This window comes from Acomys minous (assembly GCF_964271855.1).
Source record: "Acomys minous genome assembly, chromosome: 2".
NCBI lineage: Eukaryota > Metazoa > Chordata > Mammalia > Rodentia > Muridae > Acomys > Acomys minous.
The window spans coordinates 135,318,837-135,333,828 of record NC_140484.1 but is presented as its reverse complement, the minus strand read 5'-3'; the positions used below and the strand labels follow the sequence as shown (position 1 = coordinate 135,333,828).

Genomic DNA, 14,992 nt, shown 5'->3' with positions numbered 1-14,992 from the left:
AAGCACAAGGAAGTGAACTTAGTCAACACTGGGTTGAAGGAACCCCTGCTTGTCATTTGCAACACTTCAGCTTTATTCCTCTGCTCTTCTCCTCTTCTTGTCCTTCCTTCTCCTCCTCCTCCTCCTCCTCCTCCTCCTCCTTCCTTTTCCTTCTTCTTCTCCTTCCTTTTCCTTCTCCTCATCTTCCTGCTTCTTGTTCTTCTTCTCTTTCTCCTCCTCCTCCTCTTCTTCTTCTTCCTCTTCTTCCTCTTCTTCCTCTTCTTCTTTCCCTCCTCCTTCTTCTCCCTCCTTGACTTCCTATCTCTCACTCTCTCTATCTTTAGAAAAGTAAGAGATATTGAACAAAAATAAAAGGTAGTTTGGGATAGACAGACATAGGAATAAAGGATAAAGTAAAAGTATTGGAAATAAAACATGAGATCAAGGGAAAGAGAGAAAAACAAATACCTCAACTCTAAAAGTTTCCATAGAAAAGAGAGCAAAGTTTAGTCTTGAGAAGATTTTGGTATTGTTTTTTAAGAATCTCTCTTCTGGTAAATCCTAAACATAATATAATTCTGTCCTCTTTGTAATCAGATTCATAAGTCTGCATTTCATCAGCATTCTCTAAGACAGTGGTTCTTAACTTGTGTGTCACAACCACCAGAAAACACATATACCCATTGGTGTTAAGAATTGAGACACCACTCAGTGGCAAAATTACAGGTATGGAGAAGCAACTAAAATAAATTTATTGTTTGGGGTTCCTAAAACCATTGGAAATATGCCTTATATTTATTCCTGTTCTTTAGGGTGAATCCATAATCTAATAAGCAGTCATCACCAGGTGAGGATGCTGCCATTTATCATTAGGAGTGGATACCATCATCTATTCTGTTCATTACATTCTCTCTGTAGATGCCTGTATTGAAAATACAAGTGCCCTAAGCCTTTCCAATAAAGATAGAAGGCAAGATCTCTCTATTACATGAAACAGAACCTGTCAGCTTATTAAATTCAGCTGCACATGGGTCTAAGCATTAAACAAAAGTCTAATCAATATCCTTGTCTAAGGCATGTTTTATGGGAAGCTCACCTTCAGCTAGGGTGGGTCTAGAAACCTTTCCCATACCTACTAAAATAAAGAGATCTTTATAATATCACTATGTAGAGTCCCTGGGGACTGTCTAAAATTAAAGTCAATTCAAATCTGTTTTGTCCCCCAGGATTCACACCCTCAGAGTCTCTTGGACTAGACTGCACTTTCTTCACTAGGCACAGATAGATTGGTGCTAAGTGGAAGGTCTCCCTATCCATTTCTCCCCAAACATGCATTAAAGATCAAAATTGAGAGGCACAAAGATCTACCACACAGAGTAACCAAGAGGGGACAACAGACTTCCTGGGAGATATTTGATTCTCATTTTTCTGAGAAATCATAATTATGTCAAGGCATTAACAGCTCACATGCTTATCTCACATTCCATACCCATGTCTTAGCATTCACCAACATTCAGTAAGACAGCGGTTCTTAACCTTTGGGTCACAACCACCAGAAAATACATATATCCAATGGTATTAGGAACTGAGACAACACTCAGTAGCAAAATTACAGATGTGAAATAGCAACTGAAATGAATTTTTGGTTGGGGACTCCTAAGACCACTGGACGTATGTATTTTCTAATGGTCATGACCTACATACAGGTGGAGAACCTCTGCATTAAGATATCCTGAATTGCAAAGTCAAATAAGGCCTCTTTTTTCCTCCCCAACAGGGCTAAATGTACTGACTTAAATATAATACAAATTAAAATTTAAAAGTTAAGTATAATTACAAAGAAAGGAAAAGTGTGTCATTGTTCAAGGCAGTATAACAAATCAAAATGTGTGTTTCAACCTAATGAATAAAAATACATGTATAGTAGTTTGGTGGTACACACTGTATTCCCAAGAGTCAGAAGGTTGAAGCAAGAAGTTCATGAGTTTAAGATTAGTCTTATTGATATAGTGAGTCCTTATCTAAAAGAAAGGATTAAATGAAAGAAGGGGGAAGTTAGTCCTTAATGGTAGAAAAAATATCAAATGTGTTTGTACACACACATGGACATACACACATGCACAATGATGAAAGAAGGAAAAGTGTAGGAAACCTGTGTTAATATAATTAGTTTTTCCTGTTTTATTAGAAATAGATTCTTTTTTCATACAATATATGCTGAATACAGTTTTGTCTCCTTCTACTTCTCCAAGTTCCTCCCTAACCCCTTTCCATCTGGATCCACTCCCTTTCTGTCTCTCATTAGAAAAGACAGGATTACACAAAGTAATAACAAAACAAAATAAAATGTAATATAATAAAACAAAAATCATCACATCAAAGTAGAACAAGGTAAACCAACACAAGAGAAAGGGCCCTAAGAGAAGACATACAAATCAGAGGCACAATTGTTCACACACTCAGGGGTACAATAAAAACACTACACTGAAAACTATTGTATATATGCAGAGGACATGATGCAGATCTCTGTCTGCTGCTCTATGAGTTCCTATAAACTTTTCTCAGTTGGTTTAGAGGGTATTGGTTGTTTTGTTTTTTATATTCATTGCTGCTCTGATTCTTACAATCTTTCCACCTTCTCTTCCCCAGAGCTCCCTGAGCACAGAGGGGAGGGATTTTTTAGAGACGACCCAATGTAGGCCTGTGTACCAAGGTCTTTCTCTCTGGATAATGCCTAGCTTGGATTTCTGTATTTTTTCCTATCTGCTACAGGGGGAAGTTTCTCTAATGATGGTTGAATAGGCACTTATCTAGAGTATAGTAGATATAATTAAGAGTCATTTAATTTCACCTTTTTTTTTTTTTGGACCAGTAGTATTTGCTTTTACCATATGTTTCTATGCTATCTGGTCTTTGGTCCTTTGACATAATCACTGTCAGGTATAGGTTCCATCTCCTGCAGTGGGCCTTAAGTCAAATCAGACATTGGTTGTTTATTCCCAAAAGTTTGTGCTGCCATTGCCCTAGATTGTTTTTCAGGCAGAATAGCTTGTAAATCAAAGATTTGGTGGCTGGGTTGATGTTTAATGATACGCTTTTGGTAGCCTACAGAATATCTTCTCTTACCAAAGACATAAGAACATGGAGGTACATGTTCTATTCAAGCACCAGCTCAACCTTTCCATATTCAATAGTTGTGTTGGTGTTGTTCTTAGAAATGGACTTTGCTGTCTTTTTGCAGAAAGAAAAATATTATCTTGACAATTGCAAGGGTTGTTTAGTCATTTCTCTGGGACCTCTTTCGTCAATAACTCAACTGTATGTAACCTAGTTCCAATAGAGAAAGCTTCATTTGGTGACAAGAGATGGTAAATTGGAACTCAGCCCACCTCATTATTTGAAGACTTTGTTAGAATCGCCTACATATATTTTAGAAACTTTCTATTGCCCTAAGTTTCCATACCAATCCCAATGCCCATTCAATTCTAGATGTCTTTCTCTACATTTTCCTCCTCAGCCACATCTCCTCTCTCCTTCCCTACCTAATCATCCTTTTCCTGACCCTACTGTCAACAGTACCCTCATAAAATGTATTCTATTTCTCCATCTGTGAGTAATCCATAGGTCTCATCTGGTTTCTTCCTCTATACCTGACCTCTCTGGGACTATAGATTATAGCTTTGTTATCATTTATTTAATGGCTAAATATCCATATATATTGAATATATGCCATATTAATCGTTCTAGGTCTGGGTTACCTCAGGATGATTTTTTTCTAGATCCATCCAATTGCATGCAATTTTCATGATGTAATTTTGTGACAACTGAAAAATACTCCATTGTGTAAATATGCAACATTTTCTTTATCCATTCTTTTCTGTTTCTGGCTATTGTGGCTATAACAGACGCAAAAATGGTTGATGAAGTTTCTCTGTGCAAAGATGAAGAATTCTTTGGGTATATGTCCAAGTGTGGTATAACTTGTTCTTGAGGTAAACAAATTATCATCTTCCTGAGGAACTGTGACATTGATTTCTATAATGATTGTATGAGTTTGCACTTCCATCAGCAAGACATCAGTATTTCTCTAACTACACATTCTTGAAAGCATGAGTTGTCACCTGTGTTACTGATCTTAGCCATTCTGACAGGTGTAAGACGAAAATTTCAAAGTTGTATTTGCTTTTCTATGATGGCTAAGGATGCTGAACATTTGAGCAGTCACCTGTGCTGTTTATCTTAGCCCTTCTGATGAGTATAAGATAAAATATCAAAGTATTGTTGATTTGTATTTCATTTATGATAGGAATACTGAACATTTTGAGTGTTCCTCAAGCATTTGAGTTGCCTCTATAGAGAATTCTCTGTTTAGAATTGTACCCCATTTTTTGTACTGATTGTCTGTTTTTATATCTAGTTTCTTGCAGGCAGGAGAGCTGACCCCAAGGTAAAAAGAGCTGAAGAGCTGTCCCTGACCCTCACCAGGACAGCACAGTAGAGCTGGCCCTGGATTTGGAGGTTGCAGATGAGCCTGCCCCTTACGCTTGTGTGTGGGAGAGCCAGTCCTGCCTCTTTTATGCTGGGAGGTGGCACAGACTTCACAGAGACACCCTCATCCCCTCCTTTGTCCCTTGACATCAATGGCATGCAGGAAAGCTGGGCCCACCAGCTGCAACAATCCAGAGAGAGGGCTCTGCACCTCACTGAGGCAGCAGGATGGAGCTAGCCCTGGTTGTAGGGTTGCTACTGAGTGAGCCGAAGGGCATGAGAGCAGGAGAGCTGGAAGACTCCTCAGCTCAGATTCCTCTCAGGTTCAGATACGGGGCTTTGAACTGGCCCACTCCAAGATCTATTTCATCTACCTCTGCTTTATCCACAAACTGCTGAAGTACATGCAGTGACCAGTCTTACAGATCCAAAACTACAAGATCTCCATGACAAGGGGAAACAATAGGATATCCCAGAGGTGTCCCAGTGAGGATCCAGTGTTGATAGAGTAGCTGAAGCCAGAGGTCTCACATAAGACCAACTAGTCACTGCAATGAACATTTTGTAAGCAAAGAAGTGTGGATAAAAGGGTATACTGTGACACAGTACAACACATTACAGCTTCCACAACTAGAGTACAAGAGTGGAAGGTGAGAGGGAGGGGAGGACGAGATGAATGTTATTGGAGTGCATGATATGAAATTTACAAAGAACCAATAAAAAGTTAAAAAAAAAAACTATTCCTATTCTGTAGGCTGCCACTTTGAAAGACAGAGTTCTTAGCCTTACAGAAGCTTTTCGGTTTCATGTGGTCCCATTTATTCACTACTGATCTTAGCTCCTGTGCTAAGGATGTTTCCTTCACAGAGTCATTTCCTGTGCCTATGAGTTCAAGGCTATTCCCCAATTTCTCTTCGATTGAGTTGAGTGCACACAATTTTATGTTGATGTCTTTATCCATTTTCAATTGAGTTTTGTGAAGGGTGATGGGTATACCACCATGTAGTTTAACGAGCACAATTTGATGATGTGTATTTCCGGCTTCATTTATTAACATAAGGTGTTCATAGATGTGTGGATGTACGTCTGCGTCTTCAATTCAATCCCATTGATCAATGTGTTTGTTTATATTCCTATATCATGCTGATCTTATTTCCATAGCTTTGTAGTACAACATGAATGGAAAGTCTTAAGACCTCCAGCAGCTCTTTTATTGTTCAGCATTTTCTACACCATAGCCACTGGGGAAAAAACATCTTAATCTAACTTTCTAAAACTACTTAAATCAAATCAGGAATTCTGTAAAAATCACTGATTCATCTAAAATATTATTTAATACAAGTTCATATTGATCTGCAGGAAACTCGCCCAATAGAGTGGGCTATCTCCCAACAGGCAATCACATCAGACTATGAACAGTATGGGTCTCCCCATGCCCAGTCACACATTGCTAGATATCTGAGTGATATAGCAAGATCAATCATGAGACAGCAGAGCAGCAGCAAGAGGCAACCAGAATACGAAGCCCCTTGGGCTTTACCTTTCTCAGGTACGTCCATCACAGCTGCATACAATGGTGGGCTGCCTCCAGGAAGCTCACCTGACCACTGCAGTCCCTCCTGCATGGCATCACCAGTTTTGTTTGGTTTCATGTTGGTTTGTTTTGTTTTGATTTTTCATGTGCAGCTGAAATTATTCTTTCAAGTCTGTGATTATGTTGGAAATTTGATAGGGATTACATTGAACATGGAGATAGCTTTTTGTAGGATGGCAAATTTTACTGTGATAATCCTACCCTCCAATGAGCATAAAAGATCTTTTCATCTTCTGATACTCTCTTAATTTTGTAAACCTTAACATTTTTATCATACAAGTCTTTTGTGGTTCTGCATTTCCCAGAAGGGTCACTGGATACCACTGGGGCACCAAGCACCATTGGTCTCCGGGAGGAAAAGGGTAAAGTTCAGAATGAGATCCGTGTCACAAGATCTCCAGTCCAGCTAGAGGTGCAGAAATTTGATTTAAATTTGGTAAGTGGTACTTACCAAGATAATTATCCATTTCTTTTATAGTTTTCAGTTTGGTGGAGTATAGGGGTTTTTTTGTTTGGTTGGTTTGGTTTTTGACACAGGGTTCTTCTGTGTAACAACCCAGGCTTCTCTGGACTCACTTTGTAAGCCAGACTAGCCTAGAACTCACAGACATTCACTTGTCTCTGCCTCTTGAGTTCTAGGTCAATGAATGTCCCACCATCCCTGGATTTTTCCTGGTGTCTATTGTTATGTCACCCTTCAATTACTGATATTATTAATTTAAATACTCTCTCTCTCTCTCTCTCTCTCTCTCTCTCTGTATTTTGGTTTTAAAAAGAAACAATTTTAAAATGAAAAAAAATAGTTAAATTGTCACAGTAAAAAAAAGAAAAAGAAAAAAAAAGAAAAACAGTATTTGTTGCTCTTGAGGAAATCAGGTAAGACTCCTCCTAAGGATTCCAGTATTGAAGGGCAACAACCATCTATAGTTCCATTTCCAAGGGACCTGAAGCCCTCTTCTGGCCTTTTTGAAAACTGCATGCATGTGATGCACAGACAAACATGCAGGCAAAACATTCATATACATAAAATATAAAATAAATAAATTGTTTAAGTCACTCATACTTAATCTATGAGAAAGTGCCAGGACTACATTTGTAAAATAAATTATTGAGAAAAATAAAAACATGTATTAAAGAACACGATGATTTGCCATCTTTAAATAGTAAAGTTATATGGACAATGTTGGGACAAATGGTAAAATAACTACAAAACTTGTTTAAGATAAGCTAAGAAAAAATGAATTAGTGAAAATGCAATCAGCCTCTGCAGGATATGAAGAGGTCCTTTAATTACATTTAAGTAATGTGTTTGGTTCATGAATACCAATACATATTGGTACAAGAGTTGACATATACAAATACATTTTCCATAGAAGTTGGACAATAATGCTTGATTCATCACATCCTAAACACAAAATGATACAAGAGAATAAAAATTTCTGTCAGAAATATTTACATTTACATAATACAAGTTGTCCCTCTGCTCAAACATTTCAGCTGTTAAGCATTACATATGTATACATACATATATACACACACACACACACACACACACACATATATATATAATTCTTTATTTTTGTACTAACATTTTTTTCACACGGTCATAGATCTGCTTGGTTCTCACTCCATATATGACAGGATTGAGCATTGGCGGCACTACAACATAAAGGTTGGCTAGAAGTATATGTATATAGCGAGGTACATTCCTACCAAAGCGATGTGTCATGAAAGAAAAGAGAGCTGGTGTGTAAAAGGCAAGAATGACACAGACATGAGAACCACAAGTGCTGAGAGATTTGATTCGGGCTTCCCGAGAAGGGAGGCGAAAAACAGCCCGGAGTATCTGTACATAAGAGAGAGCAATGGCTATAATGTCAAAAACCAGGATTGAAATAGCACCCAGACCATAGATTATATTGACCTTTATACTGGCACAAGACAGACGAGCGAGACCCATGTGCTCACAATAAGTGTGGGGAATGACGTGGTGCCCACAGAAGGGCAACCGCAGTATGAGAAATATAAATGGAATAACAGAAAGAAATGATCTCACTAGCACACCCAGACCAATCATGGAAACAACCTTGCTGGTGAGGACGGTGCTGTACCGAAGTGGGTTGCAGATCGCCACATAGCGGTCGTAAGCCATTGCCAAGAGGACTGCTGACTCCATTCCTGTGAAGTTGTGAATAAAAAACATCTGGGTGAGGCAGGCACCAAAGAGTATCGCCCTGAAGCTAAACCAGAAGATCCCAAGCATCTTAGGGATGGTGGCTGTTGAAAGGCCCAAGTCAATGGTGGCCAGCATGGCCAGGAAGTAGAACATGGGTTGGTGGAGGCTGCGTTCAGTCTTGATCACCAACAAGATGGTGAAGTTCCCAAGGAGAGCAATCAGGTACACAGCACAGAAGGGAAAGCCAATCCAGATGTGGAGAGACTCCAGTCCTGGGACCCCCAGCAAAACGAAGGAGGAAGGATGAAACTGGGTATCATTGGGAAGGAACATCCTGCTTGGTCATACCTAAGTCCATAGTCTTTAGAAATAAGTGCTCATGTCTGGAGAGTTGCAGGTCACAATCTGTGGAGTTAGAGAACTGATCTAAGATTGTAATAGTTAGACATGTTCTGTGCTTCAATATAAACACACAATCCAAAGCGCGCGCACGCGCACACACACACACACACACACACACACACATATATATATATATATATATATATATATATATGATTAAATTTTGATGGTTCCAACAAAACATATGCTATAAATAGAGATGGGTGGTAGTAATGTATTCACCTTAATGCCTTTCATCACTGTTAATTTATACTGGCTTTGTCGCTGATGTTCTGGTAAATGTTTTGCTTAGCAGAAATCCATCATTTATAGTCTCATATCATGGGCAAAAGAAGGTTTGTTTTTTTTTTTTCACTTAGACAAGAAAGTTTCTTCACTAAGCATCAATTTCTCTAGCTGTTTACACACACAGAAGTATGCTTCAATCTAATGTATTGAAATGTAATCTCAACTATTAAAAACTCATTTAAAGGCTTAGAATTGACTTATGTTTCAGTATATGTTTATTATAACTTCAAAATTATGGGGTAATATAGTCAAAGTAATTGTATCAACTATTAAGGTACTGCCTACTATGTCAAATGCTATGTCAGAACACGTATAAATAGCATAACGCTTAAAAACATTTATAGACAACATACACAGTCTTATCTTTTAAAAAGAAAACAAACTTCACATGATTTCAGATTCTTCAAATCCTCAGTGTATCTATAGGCTTTACCTAGGGAAAAATGAAAGGAAAATACTGAATTGAAATTAGGAATAGGAAGAAAGTGTAATATCTTAATTGAACCATGTCACAAAGCTCCCCCAGAAATGTACATACTTATATACCTAATATATTTTGCACCTGTGTCTACTCAAGTAACAGGTATGAGGATATTTCCCATAAATTCAAGACAATCAAGATTTGAAGAGTTGTCCAAAGCATGTCAAACAAATTTCAAAGACTAGATAAAAAGAAAAAAACATACTCTGTATAATGAGTTGCCTGTGGGTACCTGTTATTTTCTAATTTTGGCACCTTATTTATGACACTACTAAAGAATGTTTTCAAAGCCTTCCATCACTTGATATGCTGATGGCTTCACAATAAAAAGTAACTCTTGTTCAGGTTTTCCCTGGCAAGATTCCAGAGGAATAAGACAATCCTAACTAAGATCTCAGTACCAGGACAAAAGCAAGGTATTAGCTAGAAAACTAGGTGAATTGGAGGTAACTCCTTCATAAATAGGTAACACAGGAGCAACATGACACTGGTGGGTAAATGGCTGGCTTCTTTCTAGAAAAGCAAGCATTTTAACAGAAGGAAAGCCAGGGGCAGGGATATTTGTTTTATTGAATTCACTGAAATTTCCATCAGAATAGAGGTTTGTTATTGTTTTTGCTTTTCTGTAAGGCTTGGCTTATAATGAGAAAGAGAACATTTTTTAAAAACATGTGGCACTTGTTACATAGGGGCTACAGCAGGATTCTAACTATGTAATAGAATTTTATTTATTTATTATTTATTTATAAAACAATGGTTTGCTTTTATAAAATAAAACTTTCTGTACTTATAAATCACACATATAACAACAAAAAGGTTATAAGGGTTGAAAACTAATTTTTCCCTTTGCCAGTGTACCCATTTGTGATAGGATTTCAGTAAATGGGAAAAAGTTTTTTTCTAATTTGTATCTTGTTCATGATTTATTTTTGTTTTAATTTAATTGTAAAGGATACATAAAAGTCTTAAATTATATACATCATTGGAGTACTTATAATTTAAAAAATAAGAGAAGAAAAGTACATATGAACACAGAAACTGATATTCTATGGTAAGATAGTAGACCAGACATAATTTGAAGATATACAAAAAATGGTGAAATTGAACAACTGTCTCAAATTGCTATTATTTGGTGCACTAACCAGGCCAAAATTTTGAGCAACAGTGTTTTTTGTCCTCATGCATCTTTTAAAGAATACAGTTGATATCCCAATGTATTTAAAAACAATTCATTTATCTCTACAGTAGTGGGACTAGTTCAAGCCCTTACTATTTCTTTGTTCACTACAACATAAAATAGGTGCCAGACTATGTGAACTGTCAGCCATGAGATTTACACAACTATAGTATCATTTTTTGTCACCTTTTCCTATATAAACCTGACATAAAAAGGAAGAATCTCTTTAACTGACTTGAAGCAATTATTTAAATATATCTGAAAATATATTGTTCGTGATTCTTTAGATAGTAGGTTGTTTTTTTGTAAAAAGCATATAGAAAGGATTCAATCTGAAACATGAATACCTTTGCAAATACATGACACTTTCCTGTAACTTTTGTCTCAAAGAGGAAGACAAAAAAGACTTACCAGGTTTGGCAACAGGATGGAGCCCTGTCTCCTTTGTTTACTTGTTGGCCTCCATCTTTATTAAGAATCTTCTCTTTCCAGGGAAGGCACTTAGACTGGAATATTCCCCCCGAGATGATTTTGTAAAGGAACAAAGGTCTCCAAGGAGTCTATTTTCTAGCCTAGGTCTTACACAGGAGGATGTTTAAATTGTTTAGGTCAAAACACAGAACACATACTGTTGGGCAATACTGCCTTCCAGGAAAATCAAGACAAACAAAAAGAATTATGTCAGCAAAATATGACAGAACAGAAAGTTTCTGGATCCCCAACAAAACATCCAATTAATTACAACCATGGACAAAACTTCTTTTAAGAGAATGGTAAAATTCACACAGAAAACACAGTAACATTGTTAGGCAGAAAGTAGGAACACACAATGAAAAGTTTCATTTACCATATGACCATCCTAAGAGAGATGTCTTAGCCCCAGAGTTCTTTCATAAGAAATAAAAGGAACAAAGACATATAATTAAGATATTCAATAGTTTGTGACAACATGGTTAACCTTGCAGAATATTATGCTCATTTAAATAGTCCAGGCATTAAACTAATTCTTTCTAGTCACATATATAAAGTAAAAAGATGAACTCACTAAAGACAGAAATAAAGCTGGTGTGTACTGAAGGCTGGCTCCTGAATTGTAAGAAAAAATGCAGATATTTTCTAAAATTATGAAAAAAATGAATACTTTTTCATAAAATAATTTATTCATTTTTCCTCGCAATTGCAACCCCACTATTTCTCTCCTCCAAGTCCCACCCTCTCTCTCACTTCCCCCATAGACCTCCTCCTCATTCCCATTCAACTCACCCTAGCACATCAAATCATATCATGACTAAGTCGCTCCTCATTCACTGAGGTCAAACACAGAAGCCCTTCTAGGGAAACAGGAACCAGGGAAAGGAAGCAGAGTCCAAGTCAGACGCATCCCCCTCCCTAAATGTTAGAGGACCCATTTCAGAACCAAGCAGCCCATCAGCTTCATATGTGTAGGGGGCCTAGGACCAGTCCATGCATGTTCTTTGGTTGGTAGTTCAATCTCTATGAGCCCCCCATGGGCCCACGCTAGTTGGCTATTTAAGTCTCCTTGTGGTGTTCCTGATCTCTCCAGCTCCCTCAATCTTTCCCTTAACTGTTCCGCAAAGACTGAGTTTTGTCTAATGTTTGGCTGTAAATATCTGCATCTGTTTCCATTATCTGTTGGACGAAGCCTATCAGATGACATTTATGGTAGATTCCTGTCTGCAAGGGTAGCAGAGGATCATTAATAGTGTCAGATCCCTGGTGGCACTCAAAGAAAGAGTAGGCAGGCCTACCAAGATGAGACTGATTAGCCTATGACCATAAAGTGGGGGAGGATATATCCCTCAGACGTGGACCTAAGGGAAGGTAATAGGGTGGGGGTGGGAGGGTAGGAAGAACAGGAGGATATGAGTGATGGGAGAACAATTCAGTTGTAATCTGAATAAATTAATAAAAAAAATAGTGTCAGGGTTGGCTTCTCCCATGGGGTGTATCTCAGGTTGGGCCAGGCATTGGTTGGCCATTCCCTCATTCTCTGTTCCATCTTTTATCCATGCACATCATTTATTATTATTATTATTATTATTATTATTATTATTATTATTATTATTATTCACTTTACATATCTATCACAACCCCCTCCTCCCTCCTCCTCCTCTTCCTTCTTCCTCTTCTTTTTCTTCTTCTTCTTCTTCTTCTTCTTTTCTCTCTCTCTCTCTCTCTCTCTCTCTCTCTCTCTCTCTCTCTCTCTCTCTCTCTCTCTCTCCAAGTCTCTTCCTTCTTCCTCCTATCCCCCTTCCCCTACTCCTCAAAAGAAGAGAGCTCCCACACCAACCCACTCCAGCACATCAAGCTGCAACAGGACCAATGCCTCCTCTCCCACTGAGACAAAGCAAGGCAGCCCTGCCAAGAGGAAGTGATCAAAAAGAAGTCAGCAGAGTCATGTCAGCTACAGACCCTGATCCCTTTACTTGGGGACCCACATGAAGACCAAGATGCCCATTGGCTATATATGTGCAGAGGACCTAGATCCAGTTCATACATGGTCCTTAGTTGGTGTAAGCGCCCCCCCCCCCCCGAGCCCAGGTTAAATGAGACTTCATGAAACAGAAAAGCTTCTGTAAGGCAAATGACATTGTCAGTAAAACAAAATTGGCCTTCTGTTGTTCTTCTTGTGGAGTCTCTGTACCCTCCAGGTCCCTCAATCTTTCCCACTCCCACTCTTTCATAAGCCTGCCTGATGTTTGGCACTCTGCCAAATGTTTGGGTTGTAAGTCTGAGCATCTGCTTCCATCAAATGCTGGCTGGAGCCTCTCAGAGGACAGTTAGCTAAGCTACCATATACAAGCATAGCAGAGTATTTATAATTAGTATCAGAGGTTGGCTCTCTCCCAGGGGTTACAGGTTAGGCCAAGCATTGGTTGGACATTCCCTCAATTTCTGTTCTATCTTTATCCCTGTACATCTTGTAGGCAGGGTAAATTTTGGGTCGAAGTTGTTTTGATTGGTTGGTATTCCTCTCTCTCCACTAGAAGTCTGGCTATAAGGTGGCCTCTTCAGTGTCCATGACCCACGCTACTAGAAGTCTTAGCTAGAGTCGTCCTCATATCCTCCTAGGAGCCTACCCTGACTTAGGTCTCTAGCTTGTCTCAAAGATGCCCCCACCATAGGTTAATCCTCTCACTCCAAGTTCTCTGGCCTTCTGCCATTACCCTCCTTACATTTGATCCCCACCTTCATTTCCTTCCCCACATCCTCTCCTACCCTGTTCCCTCTGTTCATCCACTTCTGTTGTCTATTTTATTTTCCCTTCTGAGTGACATTCAAGCATCTTCCCTTTGGGCCACCTTATTACTTAGCTTTGGGTCTATGAATTATAGTATGCTTATTATCCTGTACTATAAGGCTAATATCCACAAATAAGTAACTACATAACATCTGTGTATTTGTGGATCTGAGTTACCTTACTCAGGATGATCTTTTCTTGCTCCATCCATTTGGTTGCAAATGTCATGATTTCCTTGTTTTTTATAGCTGATTAGTATTCCATTGTATAAATGTACCACATTTTCTTTATCCATTCTTTGGGTGAGGAACATCTGTTTCCAGTTTCTGGATATTATGAATAAAGCTGATATGAACATTGTTGAGCAAGTGTCCTTGTTGTATGGTGGAGCATGTTTTGGGTATATACCCAAGAATGGTATAGCTGGGAGACCTGTACGCAATTTTTCTGAGAAAGTGCCAGGTTGATTTCCAAAGTTGTTATACAAGTTTGCACTCCTACAAGCAATGGAGGAGTGTTCTCCTTTCTCCACATTCTCACCAACATGTGCTGTCACTGAGTTTTGGATCTTAGCCATTTTGAAGGGTGTAAAATGGAATCTCAGAGTCATTATGATTTGTGTTTTCCTGATAACTAAGGATGCTGGGCATTTCTTTAAGTGCTTCTCAACCATCCAAGATTTTTCTAGTAAAAATTTTATTTTGCTCTGTATTCCATATTTAAATGGGAATTTTTGGCTTGTTGGTGTTCAATTTGTTAAGTTCTTTATATATTTTGGATATTAGCCCTCTGTCAGATGTAAGGTGGGTAAAGATCATTTGCCAATCTGTAGGCTGCCATTTTGTTCTATTGACTGTGTCCTTTGCCTTGCAGAAGCTTTTCAGTTTCATGAGGTCCCATTTATTGTTGATCTTAGAGACTGAGCTGTTGCTGTTCTATTCAGGAAGTTATCTCCTATACCAATGAGTTCAAGGCTTTCCCTCACTTTCTCTTCTAATACATTTAGATTTCTGGTTTTATGTTGAAGTCTTTGATCTATTTGAACTAGAGTTTTGAGCATGGTGATAAATATGGATCTATCTTACTCTTTCTACATGTAGAAATCCAGTTAAATCATGACCATTAATTGAAAATGCTTTCTTTTT

At 38.3% G+C, this 14,992-nt stretch overlaps 1 protein-coding gene across 1 annotated transcript; it reads right to left on the bottom strand.

Moving 5' to 3' along the window:
* Positions 1–7,634: 7,634 nt before the first annotated feature.
* On the bottom strand, positions 7,635–8,570 carry LOC311581380 (olfactory receptor 52E2; the record flags this gene model as incomplete). The annotated part of the gene is made up of 1 exon (XM_084753542.1): positions 7,635–8,570. One exon carries the CDS (start codon positions 8,568–8,570, stop codon positions 7,635–7,637), a length of 936 nt encoding a protein of 311 aa, XP_084609668.1.
* Between the last annotated feature and the right edge of the window lie 6,422 nt (positions 8,571–14,992).